The sequence below is a fragment of the Vespa crabro genome, chromosome 17 (genome assembly GCF_910589235.1).
Source record: "Vespa crabro chromosome 17, iyVesCrab1.2, whole genome shotgun sequence".
Lineage (NCBI taxonomy): Eukaryota > Metazoa > Arthropoda > Insecta > Hymenoptera > Vespidae > Vespa > Vespa crabro.
In genome coordinates, this window is record NC_060971.1 from 5,374,366 (window position 1) to 5,391,007 (window position 16,642).

At 29.8% G+C, this 16,642-nt stretch overlaps 4 protein-coding genes across 7 annotated transcripts; 2 read left to right on the forward strand and 2 right to left on the reverse strand.

The window, feature by feature from the left end:
* Window positions 1-1,405: 1,405 nt before the first annotated feature.
* On the reverse strand, window positions 1,406-3,416 carry LOC124430190 (YY1-associated factor 2). Of its 3 annotated transcripts, none has more exons than XM_046976427.1 (3): window positions 2,798-3,416; window positions 2,105-2,582; window positions 1,406-1,976 (listed from the first exon to the last, which is right to left on the reverse strand). In XM_046976427.1, the coding sequence occupies exons 2-3, from the start codon at window positions 2,279-2,281 to the stop codon at window positions 1,638-1,640; spliced, it is 516 nt and encodes a 171-aa protein (XP_046832383.1). In that variant the 5' UTR covers window positions 2,282-2,582; window positions 2,798-3,416; the 3' UTR covers window positions 1,406-1,637. The 3 variants fall into 3 exon arrangements, with proteins under 3 accessions (XP_046832383.1, XP_046832384.1, XP_046832382.1); XM_046976428.1 differs by having other exon boundaries at window positions 2,703-3,416; XM_046976426.1 differs by having other exon boundaries at window positions 2,105-3,416.
* A 250-nt stretch (window positions 3,417-3,666) lies between these two features.
* On the forward strand, window positions 3,667-13,406 carry LOC124430187 (WASH complex subunit 2). Of its 2 annotated transcripts, XM_046976410.1 has the most exons (13): window positions 3,667-3,978; window positions 4,298-4,426; window positions 4,523-4,711; window positions 4,780-4,931; window positions 5,011-5,365; window positions 5,452-5,578; window positions 5,662-5,832; window positions 5,916-6,268; window positions 6,344-6,615; window positions 9,335-10,737; window positions 10,824-10,939; window positions 11,067-12,446; window positions 13,206-13,406. In XM_046976410.1, exons 1-13 carry the CDS (start codon window positions 3,976-3,978, stop codon window positions 13,305-13,307), a joined length of 4,752 nt encoding a protein of 1,583 aa, XP_046832366.1. In that variant the 5' UTR covers window positions 3,667-3,975; the 3' UTR covers window positions 13,308-13,406. The 2 variants fall into 2 exon arrangements, with proteins under 2 accessions (XP_046832366.1, XP_046832365.1); XM_046976409.1 differs by having other exon boundaries at window positions 3,671-3,978; window positions 11,067-13,406.
* On the reverse strand, window positions 6,847-8,138 carry LOC124430193. Its single transcript, XM_046976433.1, has 3 exons — window positions 7,980-8,138; window positions 7,491-7,590; window positions 6,847-7,218 (listed from the first exon to the last, which is right to left on the reverse strand). Exons 1-3 carry the CDS (start codon window positions 8,050-8,052, stop codon window positions 7,119-7,121), a joined length of 273 nt encoding a protein of 90 aa, XP_046832389.1. The 5' UTR covers window positions 8,053-8,138; the 3' UTR covers window positions 6,847-7,118.
* A 1,579-nt stretch (window positions 13,407-14,985) lies between the features above and the next one.
* Window positions 14,986-16,140, forward strand: LOC124430030 (fatty acyl-CoA reductase wat-like). Its single transcript, XM_046976020.1, has 4 exons — window positions 14,986-15,099; window positions 15,204-15,499; window positions 15,578-15,835; window positions 15,953-16,140. Exons 2-4 carry the CDS (start codon window positions 15,372-15,374, stop codon window positions 16,062-16,064), a joined length of 498 nt encoding a protein of 165 aa, XP_046831976.1. The 5' UTR covers window positions 14,986-15,099; window positions 15,204-15,371; the 3' UTR covers window positions 16,065-16,140.
* The last annotated feature ends 502 nt before the right edge of the window (window positions 16,141-16,642 follow it).

The window sequence follows — 16,642 nt, forward strand, 5'->3', positions numbered from 1 at the left end:
CTTTATTTTACTTATGTAGTAAGTTGAAATTCTCAGTAAATTATTGGATATTTATATAATAAGTATTCACAAAAAGTATCTCATTTACTTTCACTTTGAGTTGATAACTTGGATTCGCCAATATTATTTCTATTAGTGCAATAGTTTAATTGATATATAATTTAATAAATTGATAATAAATCATAATGTATGTAATAACTCAATATACTTAAAGAAAAATGATATTTTACAAATCGTTTTTAAATCTCGTATACGATTTGAGTTTAATGTAATTTATATTTCGGTATAGTGTAAAACGGATAAAAATAAATATAAAAATAATTATAGATCGCAGTTTATAATGATCAGATAGTTATTAATAATATCGGCTATTAATTGTTGAAATGTAATGTTTTTCATTTATGAACATGCACATTTCATTTTGTTATCATACAAGATAGATTTGCTATCAGTAATTTATAATTGTTGAAATATTCAATTGATATTTAGAAATTATTTAAAAAACCAAAAATATTTATAAACTAGAGATATAATCTAAAAGTTATATAAATTATAATAAAAAAAAAAATTGCAACAAGTTAGACTAATGAAATATATTAAAATTATTAGGTTTAGTCCTTTGTCCCAAGACAAATATTTCGATTAAACATTAAAATATTATAATGCAAAGTGTGAGCACTTGAAAAAATAACATAAGGTTTTGTTTATAGAGGTATTTAAAATACATAGGAAAAAGAAAAAAAAAAGAAAAAAAAAGAGAGAAGAAAAAAAGAAAAAAAAAAAAAAATTAATTGGCCACTTTATATTCTACTTTGTGCTACAGAGAAAATTAAAATTACATGATTTATATAAATTTAATAAGCAAAATTTTCTAGATTTTAAAGTAACATAAAAATAGTATATTTTCTCTTTAATTAATAAATATATCAAATAAAAGTAGATAATACACAACTTGGAAAGTCAGAAATCTTTACACAATTAAATGGTAAATATCTTTTTAATAATTTAATGAACTGGAATGCAAAAAAGATGTATATATGTACCAGTGCCAGTTGTTTGATATATTTTTGCTCACACAAGCATGTTAACTAAAACTATTCATACAATGCATAATGACATCTAATGTGTCATGAGCTCTGTTAAAAGATTTTAATAGTAATAATAATCTTGTAACATGCTCTCTGGCAGTGGTTTTTCAAATTCAGTAAAAGTCACAGACATTATTATGTTAACAATGGATTATAAATTTATAATGATACAATTTTTGCATAAATATGGATTGTAAGTAAAATAAATATAAAAATCTATGATATATATGAATAAATTTTGTCTAAGAGTTAAAACAAATATTACTAATCATGAAAATTTACTATAATATGTGAATTAGTAAATAAATATAAGATAGTTAAGTACAATTTCTTATATTATAAATAACTTGTCTTTAATAGTACAGATTATTAAGAAAATAGTATAAAATAAAGATTCCATTGATAGCATAAAATGCCTGACTTATTGTGTAGCTGTAACAGATAGACAAAATTGTCGCTTTTGCCCACAAGGTGTACAACTGTACATGGAAACTGACATATAATATATTAATTAGAATAATCCACACATATATGTGACATAGTATTGACCTAGGCATCAGTTCCTATATCCAGACTTCTAGAGTCTTGGTTGGAATCATGCTGACTTCCATTTTCAGAAGAAGCACTGCTGGAAATACCAGACTGATCCGAACTTTTTTTAACTTTTGGTTTATATTCAGTAATAACAACGGTAACATTATTTACCGTTACTTCATTGGTTTGAGCCGTACTACGATCTATATTTTTAAGACGAGGTGGATGCCTACTTTTGCGCCTTGGTTTGTCCAGTTTGCGGTCTTTTTCTTTTCCACTGCTAGTTGTACTACTACCACTACTTCCTTCTTTTTTGCCAGGCTTTAAAAGTGGCACATATTGCTGTTGTGCAACCTAAATGAGAAATATATGAACATATAAGTCAGTAAAAAAAAAAAAAAAAAAAGAAAAGAAAAAAAAATAATTAGTAGAAATTTTTAGAGTAAATATAATGAGAAGTAATGAGAAATAAAATAGCCAACCTGTTGTGCCACTAATTGAGGATTAATGCGGGGTTTCCGCGTGGAAGTTCCTTTGCGGACGTCACACATGAGGCACTTAAATGCTTCCGCTGTATTTCTATATGTGCAGACACTGCAGTCCCAATAATTTTCTTCCAGAACCTTCGCCTGACGTTTTCCGCTTCCGGAATGGTTCATTGTTCATCAAAGTCAGTCGTAAAACACTGTACTTTCTCAAAAGAGAGTTTGCCTTCTTGTTCGTGATTTCAGCCTCATTAAAAGTGATTTTGTGAACACTGAATATTCTATGACAATAAGGATGCTCAAAAAGAGCAAGAATAAAGATATGCAATAAAAATAACAAATGTCTCTAAGACAATATTTTGTGCATCAACTAAATAGGATACACAATTGTCTAATGTATGCATCCGTGTTAAATCGACCACCTACATATCTTGGATACATCATTGTTTTGATAACATACATGTTTGGCATATATCTATAACAAATATATAATATTATTAATTACAATCTATTATTTTGGAATTGTTAAGCAGTTTTAATTATTGGAAAAGAATTTCATGTAACAAATAAATATATAAATGCGTTGTCTGCTTACGTTCATATACATATTGAAGAGATATAAAATAAATAAGATTTTTATAATATCAGCAAATTTGCAAAATGAATATTTATCTTGACTTGTCGACTTACCAAAATGGAGTGACAAGATAAAAGATTCTTCTTTACATTTAAAATTACCTATCCTTTTCTGTATTGTTTTTCTCTTCCTTTTTACATCAAGGTTTCACTTTTAAAAAAGGATTGCATTTTTTCACCATTTATAAATATAATTGAAGTTCCATGCAATTGGATAAGATCTATCTTAAATATAGTCAATTCTTTCCAATGTTAAGAAATATTTTCAACATTTTCCTTCTTAATCAAACAGATGGGATTTCAGCGTTGCATATACTAGTAGCATCGCTGCACATGCACAATGCACTCGTTGACAGTATTGTCGATGTATCATATACATATATTAGATACTATTATTCTATGCGTATGTGTGTATGTACGTGTGTGTGCGTGCACACATTGAAATATTCCATACCCTCGATAGGAAAAATTGGGACAGCAATCACTTTAAAGGATCAAAGATCAAAATATTTCTTCACTTCGGATATATCATTATAAAAATATAAAGGTGAACGTATCATAACTATTACAAATTCGTTAAAATATTATGAAACTCCAAAATATTGACAAACAATTTGCAACGCTGTTTCTCTATCGGCCGAACAGCGGAATCTCGAATACGGACCAAAATACTATTTAATTTGGCAACGTCGCAATGAAGCAGGTCCGTATTGAATAAATATTAGAGCCTGTTTCTATCTTAGATAGAAAATATTTTTCTTACATTTTTGCATAAAATGTTTGAATATTGATATCGATAGTCAAACTAAAACGACACGAAAAAATAAAGATATTCTTTTATTCCATTTAATTGACATTTTTATAATTTTTCACAACGAATAATATAATACACAAACATTCATATGTTTATTAAAGAAATATAAACAATATTGAATAAAATAGATTCGAGTAATCGTGAAATTATTTTACCATTTGGAAAGTCATTGAATCAAAATATCGATTTGATCTTTCATACGTCCCTGTCACTTTTGTCGAAGAAATCGTATACTTTCAATTGTATGTGTGTGTGTATGTGTGTGTGTGTGTGTATGTGTGTGTCATAAGTTTCTATAATCACAAGTGTTAAGTGGGTGTTTTTCTGTAAATTTGTTGGATGAAAAAGTGTCCTTAAATTATAAACATCGGTAGTGTCACAGAAAGAAATTAAATATTACGAAATTGTATTTGATGATATGGTAAGCACATTGGTATTAATTTATAATATACTTTGAAATTAGGTTAAGAAATATAAACAAGAGAATAACTCAGTCAGTTTTTATATGTGCTATTTTTATTGTTATATAAATACTTGTTATTAATGTTTTCTTCTGTTTTAATTGTTTGCCTAATATTATCTTATTTAATTTATTAAAATTTAATTTAAGATAATTAATAATTTTATTTATTAAAATTTATTTAAGGTAATTAATACTTTGTCGAAAAATATCATATGTTTATTGTAAGAAAAAATAGAAAAAGTAATATTTAATGCATTGAATTTATTTTTAATGATAGAATGTATCGGATGAAATGGAAAAATCATGGGAACGATCATGGACTACGGAAGAAATGAGAAACAAGAGGCAAGAATGGAGTTTGGCAGCTGATGCAGGATTATTAAAACATCTTCAACAATTTTCTGAAGTAAGATGGAAGTCAATAAATAATATCTCTTACATTTAAATTATATGCTACATGATACATTTTTATACATTATTTATTATTACTGTTATGTTTTAGAATCTAGTGTCAAAAGCTAACAAAACTCAACAAGCAATAGATTCGTTAACAACTCAATTGGGTGAAACTGCAATAATTATAGATAATGTAACCAATACTTCTTTGGCATTAGCCAATACTCAGTTTATTGAGAGTCGAGTACAAGAAGATGATATAGAAATTGAAAAAAAAATAGAAGAATTGCAGAAGGTATTTAAAAGACTTAATATATATATATATATATAATAGATCTGTTATAAAGTGAATAATATCAACAGGACTCTAAAGAACAAGAACTCCCAACCACAGATATTATAGCCAATATAAGTGAAAGTATAAAACAAGGCTTAAATATAATGGATGAAAAGTATAAAAGAATGGAAGTTATTGATAGCGATAGCGAGGATGAAGGTGATGCAAGAGTTATGAGGTTAATATATTTATTAAAAACATTACACATTGTAGAGAACGATAAGGTGATAAATGATATAGAATGTTTTTTATTGCAGTATTATTTTGGGGCCAAAAGATCCATATCAAGAGCGACCTTTGCCTTATGTCATTGGTTCGGATAAATGGAATACTTCGAATAAAATTGGTTTAGAAAGCAGTAGCAGTGAATCTGAGCAAGTGGATGAAGAAGAGGATGAGTCAGAAAGTGATAAAGAGGAAGAAAGAATACAAGAATCTTTCGATCCAAAAAACGATCGAAACATAAATGCCAGATTGTCTTCTTCATTGAGCGAATCGGAAAGATCGAACGATGCTTCGTATTTGTTGAATCATGGAAAATTAGACAGTATATCTCAGAATACTATGAGTTTTGCATCGGATTCTACAACTCCTATTAAGGATCTACCAAAGGTGGTTTCTTTTTCATGTCTATTATTGTTCAAAGTAAGCATAAAAATATACGTAACATAATTAAAATATATTTATGTAATTTCCAGGTCCAGGTTGCCAATGAGACACCTAACTTTGCTGAAGAACTAGCCAAGAGATTAGGTAGCGTTCGACAAGCTCAAAAGCCTTCGATAACAAATGAAACAAGAGAACCTTCTATTAATAAATTTAAAGGTAATATTTTAATATCTTTATATTACATATGACAATAGATGAAAAAATAATTCCTTTACATTTGGACGATCTATTTACATCAGAGGATGATGGTATGGAAGATTTCTTTAACGATAAACCCAACAATTTATTTGACGATAACAAAGAAATCTTCGAAGATAATGTATCGACGAAGTTATGGGAAAAACAACCTGTTTTTCAATCGAATATTATTCCACCTAGTATGGATGTTCCACCACCTATCAGTACAATATGTAAGTTTAACGTGTAATATACATTAGATTTTAACAAATCAAGTCATAATAAATCGAGTCGAGCAGATTTAATTTTTTCTTAGCTATAAAACCAAAATCAGCGATTGATGATTTATTCGCTGATGGAGATTCAGAAGATTCGGATGACATCTTTTCATCGAAACAACCTGTAAAAAGGATTATGAAAGATGCTAAAGCAGAGAGCAAACAAGCTATGAATACAGAAAGTGTACAAAAGAAGTTCCTTGACGTTGTGATTGGCAAAACTGGTAAAACCAACTGGACAACAAGCACACCAGAGTCCAATGTCGATGTCAATAATCTATTTAGCGAGGAAGAAGATGATAATGATCTTTTTGCAACATCTAAAAAGCAATCCAGTAAACCTATAAAAGAAACACAGAATCTTATTAATTCGGAGAATAATAACAAAAAGGTACAACAATATTGTGAGACATAACATTCATACAAATTGTTAATTATGCAATTGTGTTTTATTTTCGTGCGTTAGAAACCAGTCGGTGATCTGTCGATACTCGGTGGAATTTTGACTTCTTCCATCGAGAATACATTATCGAGTAGAATACCGCGTCGTCAGTCATCGGATTCATCCAACAGCGACGCAGAAGGTGTTTCGAGTAACGAACTCATATTCGCGGATAGTTCTACTGCAAGGCCAGGAAATTCAGGAAACTGGGACGCTAATCTTGAAAATAGCGGTAACAGTAGCGGTATATCGATTCAACGTCACAGTATAAGCAGTACAACGATTAAAACGATGTCGTAAGTTTTCTATTTTCTATATATATATGTGTAAACAATGTGTGTGTGTGTGTGTGTGTGTGTGTGTGTGTGTGTGTGTGTGTGCGTGCGTGTAAAAGTATATATATATACACATATATAGATCTTTTTTCCATTTTGTATACGTAGAGAGGGGGAAAGAGGGGGGGGGGGAGAGATATTTACGTATTTTTCGCGATTTCCTTTTTAGAAAATGTTAAGTAAATGCCAAAGTTCATAGAGAGGTATATCATATATCATTGATAGAGGATGATACAAACATTAGTCACTCTATTATGGCTCATTGAGTATGACATTGAGTAAACGTAACAAACTTCCAAGGCAATCTTCTTCAGTATAATTCATTATAATCTAGACAATAATTCTGTTAACATGCATTTGATAAAACTATTTAAAATATTTTTTTACGTGATATCATTTTCATCTTACAATCATTTGTAAGTAACTTTCGGATAGTCACATGCTCGCACAACGCATGGGTATATTTAACTTTTACAGATTGGTCCTCCACAGCATTCTGGAAAAGGTTTACTTAAATCTTTGTCTTCGTATCCGATTATTTCCTCACATGTATACACTGGACATCTAAATGAAAAAAGAAATATTTTGTAAAACTTATGTACTTTTAACCATGTCATATTCACATTTCCATTAAGTTCGTTTTTTAAAACTCGACCTACTTGACCGTAACTTGCTTTTAAGTTGAAGACCGTCTTAGTATTACTTATACGTGCTATATAAAAAAAACTCGTATATGACGCAAAATGAAATTTTAAATCATAAGAAAGATAGCGCGTACAAATCGAAATCACATCTTTCGTTAATTTAAGATTCTACTCGTATCATATCTGACTCACGGGAGTGCAGAGAGATGGCCGGACTCATTGCAAAAGATCCTTGTACAATCACGAATGTGTTCACCAACTGAGAGTGTTTCGTCATTCCACTGACAATTTCCTGAAAAAAATTCCGTTTTGATTTTTTAATGTTCAGAGAATATCAATCGATTATTTGAACAATAGACATTGTTTATTGCATATCTGATCCAATATTCACTAATTTTTTCTTTTATTTCACAATCATCATTGTAGAGTCTTGTCTATATCGATATAGTATAAGTTTTACTATAGTATATAAAGCTTACATATTATATACTATCGATCGAAGTTTCTACGGTTAAGAGTCATCACTATAGATGTTCAAGGAAACTATGGTTCAACTAATTCACTGAATCGGATTTTTAAATATTGAAACTTTTCAAGAATTTGATCAACTCTTCTATAAACTAATCATTTGTATGTACTTTTGTTGTTATTGAACACAACAAAATGTTTAATTTTTTTTACCTTCAACTTGCCAGAATAGACATAATGCAATTAATATTCCACAAAATACGAATATAGATTTCATCTTGTTCATTTAATAATGATACGTCTAGCATCGATCGTGAAACACTACTAATATAATCTAATATAATCTTTGCTTGCTTTTATATGTTTTGCACGAGCTTCGGAGAAAAAATTGTTTATATATTCGGGCATGAAGAGGTGGCGTGTTTTAGAATAAAACTGACTCATTTCAACATGAAATAAATCATTTAAATGTTATCTTCAGATATAATTTCATCATAGTATATCTTTACTTATGCTGTACGTTTTTTATAACGTACGCATATACATTGTATAACGCGGATGTTAGATTCGAGAAAAGTTAATAAAATTAAATATTGTACATATAGAAAATTATGGATGAAAAAGGTACATATACCTTAATTATTAATTAATTATGTATGATATTTACTAGGAAATAATGTTTTGCGATCGGTCAAGATAAATGCACACTTACGATTTAACTGATTCGTCCACTCTACACAGATTATCGGATTAATTGTTATTAACAATTACAATTGTTAAGAGAAAATTTCATTATTTGTTATTCGTTGTTCGTTAAAAATTCGCCAAAACAATAGCATGTATATGCACAGAAAAGAGGTGCGTCTGTATCAATTACTAGAAAAAATCTAAGCTTTATCCTAATACGTAGCGTAGGGATAGGAATAAAGAAAAGAGATATGACAAATTAAAAATGTTCTAAGAAGTATGTTATAATTCATTTCACCTATTGATAAAGTCACATAAATAATTGATACTTTATATTAATGTATGATATATAAAATCCTTTGGATTACATAGATAAGTATTATGTATAATTTATGAATTGTAGAAACTATAGTTTAGGAATCATCAATTTTCTGCGTATTCATATATGATGCATATCTTATCACAGGTGAGTAACCGGCGGCTCGTTATACATTTGCATAAAGAAAAAAATTTCCATTATTTGATACCGCTTTTTTTATTGTTTCGTGCATGCACAGTTATTGTTTTTAAGAACTTGAATAGTGGAGAATATTGGACTGATCGACTTGCGACCTATGACTTATAAGATATCTCAATACTTTTTTAAATTTATTTAAAAAGTTAAAACAAGATAGTTGTTGTTCCAGTAAAATAAACATTTAAATGTTATTCGTCATCATATTAAGAATTATTTTATTAACGATGTAAAATGTGTTTTTCTAATCTGTATTTTATATTAACATTTTATTTCTATTAGGATCATAAATCTATAATGTATAACATTAAAAACATACGTACGTATATGGTTTCTATTACGTTTTTGTTTTCTTTTACACTTACAGGACAGATGACGTATATACTTCGACTCGTTTAAATTCGGAAGAATTGTATCGTGAGAGATTCATCAGCGATAGTCTTTTCGTGGCGAACACTTTGCATCCTCCGGATGTTAATTCTACTTTCTTGAGGACGTCGAACAATCAATCGAACGTGGAACAAATAACAGAGATATCGACAGGATTGGACGATGTCTTCGAAAATAAGGATCTCTTTGGTCCACCACCTCTTCCTAAAGCAGATTCGAAAACGAACAAATCAAAGATATCTTCACTCTTTGATGAATCGGATTCGGGAGATGAACTTTTCTCTACGACTAGTTCCGGTTCAAGGTCACAAAAGAGTACGGACTTTTTAGCTACAACTCCTCAATATCCGGACAAAAATAAATTGTCCAATCGTAAGGGACTTTTTGACGAGGACATCGATATTTTCGGTAACAAAGATTCACCGGACGTTGATATATTCGGTAATGTTTCGAAACCTTACAAGGATAACATGGTTGTTTCGAAAAGAGCCCTGGATATTGCGTCCGATAACTTTTCGGTCAATAAAATTCATGGTACGAACGTTTCGAGAGAAAGTAATATTATTAAACCTTCGGTTAAGTTAACAACATCGAAGAAAAGTAGTCTTTTCGATGACGAGGAAGACGATAACGTTGATGATTTATTTGGAGTGAAAAATACGAGAATCGAAAGTAGAGTCAAATCGCCAACTTTTGCCACTAATTCTGCTGGAAGTGATTTCTTTTCGACGAAAGAACCGATAAAGACGATAGAAGTAATTGATAAGAAGAGTTTATCTCGGGAAGACAAAACAAAAGTGGAAGATGTTAAACGTCAAACTTCTTTGTTAAAAAAGACATCGGAAGAAACAGCCAATAACTTTTTAGCCACGTCTAAGAAGGAGGATAAAGGAGAGGACAATCAGGATAAAGGGAAGGACGTCCTCTTTGAAGACGATAATTATGAGGATCTATTTGCTAACGATAGGAAAGAGAAAGGCGAAGTGGAAGTGGAAAGTAAGATAGAGAATACCGAGGAATCGAATCAAATCGTATTGAAGAAAGCATCAGCTCAAGTAGATATCAAGTCTTCTGATAACTTTAATGATAATAATAGCGTCGATATTGAAAATAAAAAGCATCCACCGACAACGTTAAACATTCTTACTACCACAACTCCGTTGTTAACGGAAGATAATTCTCAAGTGCTACGTCGAGCAGTCTCAGGAAAAATCAAAGATCTAATGGGGAAAATGGGTGATTTAAAAATTCTTTCTCCTACTGATACACCACCGTTGTGGAGAAAGAGCGAAGAGAAGACGGATGAAGAGGATGAGGTGTTCGATAGGGACAGCGATGACGGAGGCTGCATCAGTACACAAATTCGAACTTTGTCAACAGGTGTGTGTGTGTGTGTGTGTGTGTGTGTGTGTGTGTGTGTTTGCGTTTGTGAGAGATATTATGTATTAATATTTTTCTTCTTGCAGAAGGTAATGAACCTTTGAAAGAAATGGCTCGGTCAAGTAATGGTAATAGTAACGCCGAAACTGCAATTAGTTTTGATGTACCGGCACAAGTAGAAACGCTCTCGACTGCGTCAAAGGTAATTACATATTTGTTTTCATTGTCGTCAAATCATCAATTAAAATAGGCTTACCTATATTACTATATTGCTCATTATGTAATCTTTTCTTATTAATAATTAACACAACTTTTTTTTATATTGATAGAGTCGAGTGAGAATTCAAGCAAAACGTCGGCCTCAAAGTAGGCATGCACGGAAATCCGCTCTCAGACAAAGTGGTTTAAACTTTGATACCATCAATACGGTCGAAAAGATTCCCCAAGATGAAAATTCTATTTCCAAAGAATCGTCGAATTCAATGAATTTTTCCTATGTTCCTCCGAACGCCGATCGTTTGAGTTTGTTGTCCTCTTCCAATTTCCTCGATAATATTCCACGAAATGTTGAATTAAATCCTTCGATAGCTGATGATAAATCCGAACTTGGAAGTATTAGCAAAGAAAGTTCGATAAGCGTGAATAAAAACACCTTGTTGTCTCCATCAACCGACGAAGAAGATTTGTTTGATGTACCACCAGATTTACCAGAGGATCCACAAAGAGAAGATACTTTGTTTGGAAGAGCACCAATACTTTCACCAATCCAAAATCTTTTGCCCGATAGAGAGTCTACATATGGTAGATCTTTGAGAGACACTATCATTGGTGGGAACGATGAAACCGAGAAAACTATTAGAAAAGATTCGATCAAATCTGAAGTTAATAATCATACTAATTCTATAGCTGATAATGATTTCGTCGTAGAGAATGAAAAAAAGGTAGAAGTAAGATCGAATGAGATCGAATGTTTTACGAAAGTTCAAGAGAATAAATACGAACAAATGGATGATTCGACAGAAACCACGAACGATGTGTTTAAACAAGAGTATCCGAAAGGACCTATAGATCCTTTGCGTGATGACAGCTACGATCCTTTAAAAGATCCGAGTCAATTATTTGCGTTCGTAACGAAAACTCCTTCGCCTGATAAAGGTAAAGAATTATTATTTTCGGATGATGATAGTCTCTTTAGCAGTGGATTTATCAAAACGAGGGAAGACGAATCGGTGAGAAAACATGTTTCAGATTTATTCGCGGACGATGCAAGCGGTGATCTGTTTTCGGTACCTTTAACAAAGTCCGTGAAAAACCCTTTGAAAGAGAGTAAAATCAGCTTCTTTGATAAGAACTCAGATGGTCAGAACGACGAAGATGATAATTTGTTTGGTTCCATCATGAAGAAGGTATCGACGAAAAATGAAGAACAAAAAAGCATTGTAGCGACAAAGATTTCACAAAAGAAAATCAATCTTTTCCAAGACGATGCCGGCGATGACGACGACGATGTTAATAGTTTGTTCGCAGAGCAGCCAGTACAAACCCAAAAAGTCGAATCATTCAAAGTTCCTCAACAGTCTGGAAAACTTGAAAGTATTTCATCCATTGATGACAGATCTGTCAAAACTTCCAAATCTACCGACATATTTGGTGATCAGTCGAGTACGGAAGACGATATATTTGCTTCTATAAAACCTATTTCTAAAAAGGTAGTACATGCCAAGTCATTGTTCGCGGCTGATAGTGATGATGATGATAATGAATTTTTTGGTAAAACATCTTTGGTAGAATCCAAGTTGATAGAAAGTAGACCAATCGTAAAAAAATCTGTTACCCGAGACCTTAAGAAAACGGCCGAAAAGATAGTCGAAGATCCGTTAAGTATATTTCAGAAAGATTAATAGTTCATGCATGTGTACATTTGTCCAAGTATTTTCTATTTTTAAATTCACATTTTTTCTTTTAATATGCTGCTGGTGTTATCCTCCGAATTTTTAAATTAATAAATATAAAAATTTGGCGGCATAAGTATTAAAAATAATAAGAATAATATAATATATACATACATACATACATACATATATATATATATATATACACGCACACGCACGCACGTGCGCGCGCGTGCACACACACACACACACACACACACACACACACGCACATATAGACATAAAATCTTTTAATATAAAATCTTTTTTTTTATAAGTCAATATAATTTCTAATTGGCATAATAAAACCCAGAGCGTTTAAATATTGGGAGAGTAACCGTACAATTACATGCAATCAGAGAATGTTTTTTATTTATAGATTAGGAACGTTAGTTACATTAATTTGATTTATTTTTTTAATAGAATGATCATGTAATTAAAAGAACGATTATACAATATTTTTTCACCTTCGGTATCTAGTATACAGAGATAATAAATATTACATTTTTCCGATCTAACAATGAACATTTATTATAGAAATACAATTTTTACCAAACGTCAAGAACAACGAAGGATGCAAAACTCACTACAGCAAATATACGAAAGAACGTTTATATTTATTTTAACAGTTTAGAATAGAGTAACAACAAGTAGTAATTAAAATAGTAAAATAGTACATGACAGCAAACATTGTATATTTTCTGTACCAATATCTATTACATAGCTAGCTTACATATATATTTGTTCATTATCCTTGAGTTTTATATCATTCCATTAATTATATATATTATTTAATTTCTAATATATATAATTATAAATACTAATGTATATTACTACAAATAAAAACATTATAAAAAATTACTTATTCAACAAACTATACATAATAAAAATTTATAATGTTACATAAATGCATTTCACACTTATATAAAATACAGCTACTTAGAAATTAAAATGATTGTGCAAATGAATAATATATAGGTACAATTAGCAAGTTTATTTCCCAGAGATGATGACAGTTAATTTTAAAATTATTCCGCTTTTCTTTATATCCAAGATCCGGTAGTATTTTATGAATCTATTTACAGAAAAATGGCGATAGTTCGTCATCCAGCGATTCGCCTAATCATTTATTATTAATGTATTTGATTTTACGTTTAATACATAATTTTAATGATTACAATATTATAACATTAAAGTATAACAACATTAAAAATCCTTTAATAAAATATGTTTTAATATGTGATATTGATATAATAACATAAAAGTAACTCTTAAAATATTATTAACATTAATAAAATATTTAATATTGTCTATTTAATTAAAATATGATGACTATGTCAATTTTAATGAAAATATACAATCATATTTCTTTTGAAATTTATTTAAAGCTAATGAATCATGAATTAAAATTACGAAAATAAATATATATTAACAATACAAAGTTCATTTTTGATACGCTTGTCTCTTTTATAAAGCATTTTCGTCAGGTATTTAAAGTCGGAAATCAATTGCAGTATAATCCACATTAATAAGACTAGAAATCTTTTAATAGTAAATCTCTTAAAGGTAAGTTAAAATTACTTCATACATCATACGAATTTCGGTGCTAAGAAAATATGTAATTTCTTATAAAATTTCAAATTTTAATAGACAGCTAGAATGTCATATAATATTATTTCATTAAAATCAGAATATTATATTTTTATTTATGTTAGATAAATATATAAAGTTTATTAATTTGCGATTGCCTTTTATATTAACGAAAATATGAGAAATGGTGTTTCCAACTTAAATTTTCATCAGAATAAAATTCGAAAGTACGTAAAATATTATTTAAATTTCTGGGTATGATGAATTTTTGGAAAAACAGTAAAAAATTATGGCTTCCAGAGTATCACAAAAATTTATTGAAAAAGACATTTGAAACGGTATTCTTAAAATTTTTTAATTATATAAAGGCATTCTTTTTCAATAATAAATACAATTACTTTTGTTCTGCGTTAATAATCATAGAAAAATAATTTGGAATTAATTCAAATCCAAATACCCGAATATATCTGAGAACAATAAATATATAACTAAAACCACTTTCATAAGCACCGATTCATAGATGCATAGAGAAGTGCATCTTATATTCATTTTTTCATTTTATTTGTCAATTTACTTCTAAGATTGGTTGTTATTATTTTTTATCATATGATTATTATTATTAAATCGAAATTTGTGCATAAATCCGTATATTAATGTTTTTTTTACATATAAAATTATTAATTTTTGAGTTCATATAAAATTATTTTCTTTCTACTTCATAAAAAATAGGATCTAAAGATGACTTAATTAATATGGATAGGAAATTAGTACACGACATTATTCCCGCTGATTATGTAGTCAACAATATCATCGTGTCATCATGGGTCACTGCGAAAAAAAGGTGCGATCTGTTTTCTTTCTTTTTTAATTTATTTCAAAAAGAAAAGTTTAATTCTACATTTTGCATAGTATTTACAACAAATTAAATAATAATTTTTATCGTAGATCTATATCACCGGTTATTACTAATTTCGATAAAGATGACAAGTCCTTAACAGTTGATGCGAAAGAGATTCCAATTTTTAATATCGTCTCCTATGTTCAAAATCCAATGAATTGGAATTACTGTATATTAAAATTATTGGAAATTGATTCTATTCTACCATTTAGAAAATGCTTGTGGTACCCCTTTTTTTAACATTGAAAAATGAATACTTTCTCTATTTATGCATAATTTTATTTCACTGGATACCAGGATTCATAGTCGATTCATTAGCTTTTCTCGTCGGACGGAAACCTGGGTAATACTGGACGATTTCTACATAATTCAAGTGACGATGAAGTACATTATTATGATTGAAACGCAACCTCTCTTTCAGGTTATTAAATATTTATAGAAAGGTTCATAAACTGTCTAATGTAATGAATTTCTTTGCAACGCATCAATGGGAATTCACTAATGATAATGTTTCGAAGATATGGAATAAACTATCTGTTGTCGATAAGAATAAATTCTTCTTTAATATTAGCGATCTCGACTGGGATTCTTATTTATTAACGTATTGCAAAGGAGTTCGAGTATTTCTGCTGAATGATCCTTTGGAGACGGTAAATGATGCTAAAATTTTGCATAAAAGGTAAATGTATTACTATTTTTTATCTTTTATATTTTCACTTGTTTTCCATTGTTTTTTAAACAATTTTCATTGTTTGTTTAAGATTGAATCTTCATATTTATCATTTAACAATTTCAGATTGCGAATAATTCATTATACGACGGGAATTGTGCTGTTAATTTTGTTACTTCGGGGTTTTTACTTGTTATTACAGTTTCTTTATTTTCTTTCTGAGGAATTAAAAGCATGAAAGGACGCACGGGATACAAACTGATCCTGTATTTAAGATTGAATGAATAAATCCTTTTTTTGTTGATGATGGAAAACAGTTCATTTTGAATATTTCCGCCTTTCTATTTGTCGATTCCCTAGAACTTTATGAATCTGTCCACCTAAAGATGGCACTAGTTCGTAATAGTTTGGGACTTCTGTCGTTGACAACACACTATATAGAAAGAAACTTTACACATCAAGTAACAATTGTGACATATTTATTTATTATTGTTGCTGTACAGCGTGTATAATCAGATTATGACTTCCAGGAGTTATGGCTGTGGTCTATAAAAGAGTCGAAGAAATAATAAATGATTTCTCTTGTGTTTCCGGGTTCTTTGTCGTCTTTGTTGTTCTTGGTTCTTTTGTTGTCTTTAAATTAATTTGATTCGTTTCCCGCGTATATTTTTAATGGCGCCATGGCGTGTTAGTTATGTGTCTTGCCGAAAGAGGCATTATATTTGCGACGAGTTTGCCACAGGTTCTTATAACAATTTATTATTTATGTTTGAGTATTTGAATTTTCGTTCATTATATAAGTAAACATTAAATTGT

What these genes read in the sequence shown, in the direction of transcription:
- LOC124430190 (XM_046976427.1), bottom strand. Translation starts at nt 2,281, where the DNA reads ATGAACCATTCCGGAAGCGGAAAACGTCAGGCGAAGGTTCTGGAAGAA. An exon ending in CTCAATTAGTGGCACAACAG is followed by an intron (nt 1,977 to 2,104) that starts GTTGGCTATTTT and finishes TTTCTCATTTAG; the next exon opens with GTTGCACAACAGCAATATGT.
- LOC124430187 (XM_046976409.1), top strand. An exon ending in GGTGATGCAAGAGTTATGAG is followed by an intron (nt 4,932 to 5,010) that starts GTTAATATATTT and finishes TTTTTATTGCAG; the next exon opens with TATTATTTTGGGGCCAAAAG. An exon ending in CGGAGAATAATAACAAAAAG is followed by an intron (nt 6,269 to 6,343) that starts GTACAACAATAT and finishes TTCGTGCGTTAG; the next exon opens with AAACCAGTCGGTGATCTGTC.
- LOC124430193 (XM_046976433.1), bottom strand. Translation starts at nt 8,052, where the DNA reads ATGAACAAGATGAAATCTATATTCGTATTTTGTGGAATATTAATTGCA. An exon ending in TCTATTCTGGCAAGTTGAAG is followed by an intron (nt 7,591 to 7,979) that starts GTAAAAAAAATT and finishes AATTTTTTTCAG; the next exon opens with GAAATTGTCAGTGGAATGAC. An exon ending in GGCCATCTCTCTGCACTCCC is followed by an intron (nt 7,219 to 7,490) that starts GTGAGTCAGATA and finishes TTTTTCATTTAG; the next exon opens with ATGTCCAGTGTATACATGTG.
- LOC124430030 (XM_046976020.1), top strand. Translation starts at nt 15,372, where the DNA reads ATGCTTGTGGTACCCCTTTTTTTAACATTGAAAAATGAATACTTTCTC. An exon ending in CTCGTCGGACGGAAACCTGG is followed by an intron (nt 15,500 to 15,577) that starts GTAATACTGGAC and finishes CCTCTCTTTCAG; the next exon opens with GTTATTAAATATTTATAGAA. An exon ending in GCTAAAATTTTGCATAAAAG is followed by an intron (nt 15,836 to 15,952) that starts GTAAATGTATTA and finishes TAACAATTTCAG; the next exon opens with ATTGCGAATAATTCATTATA.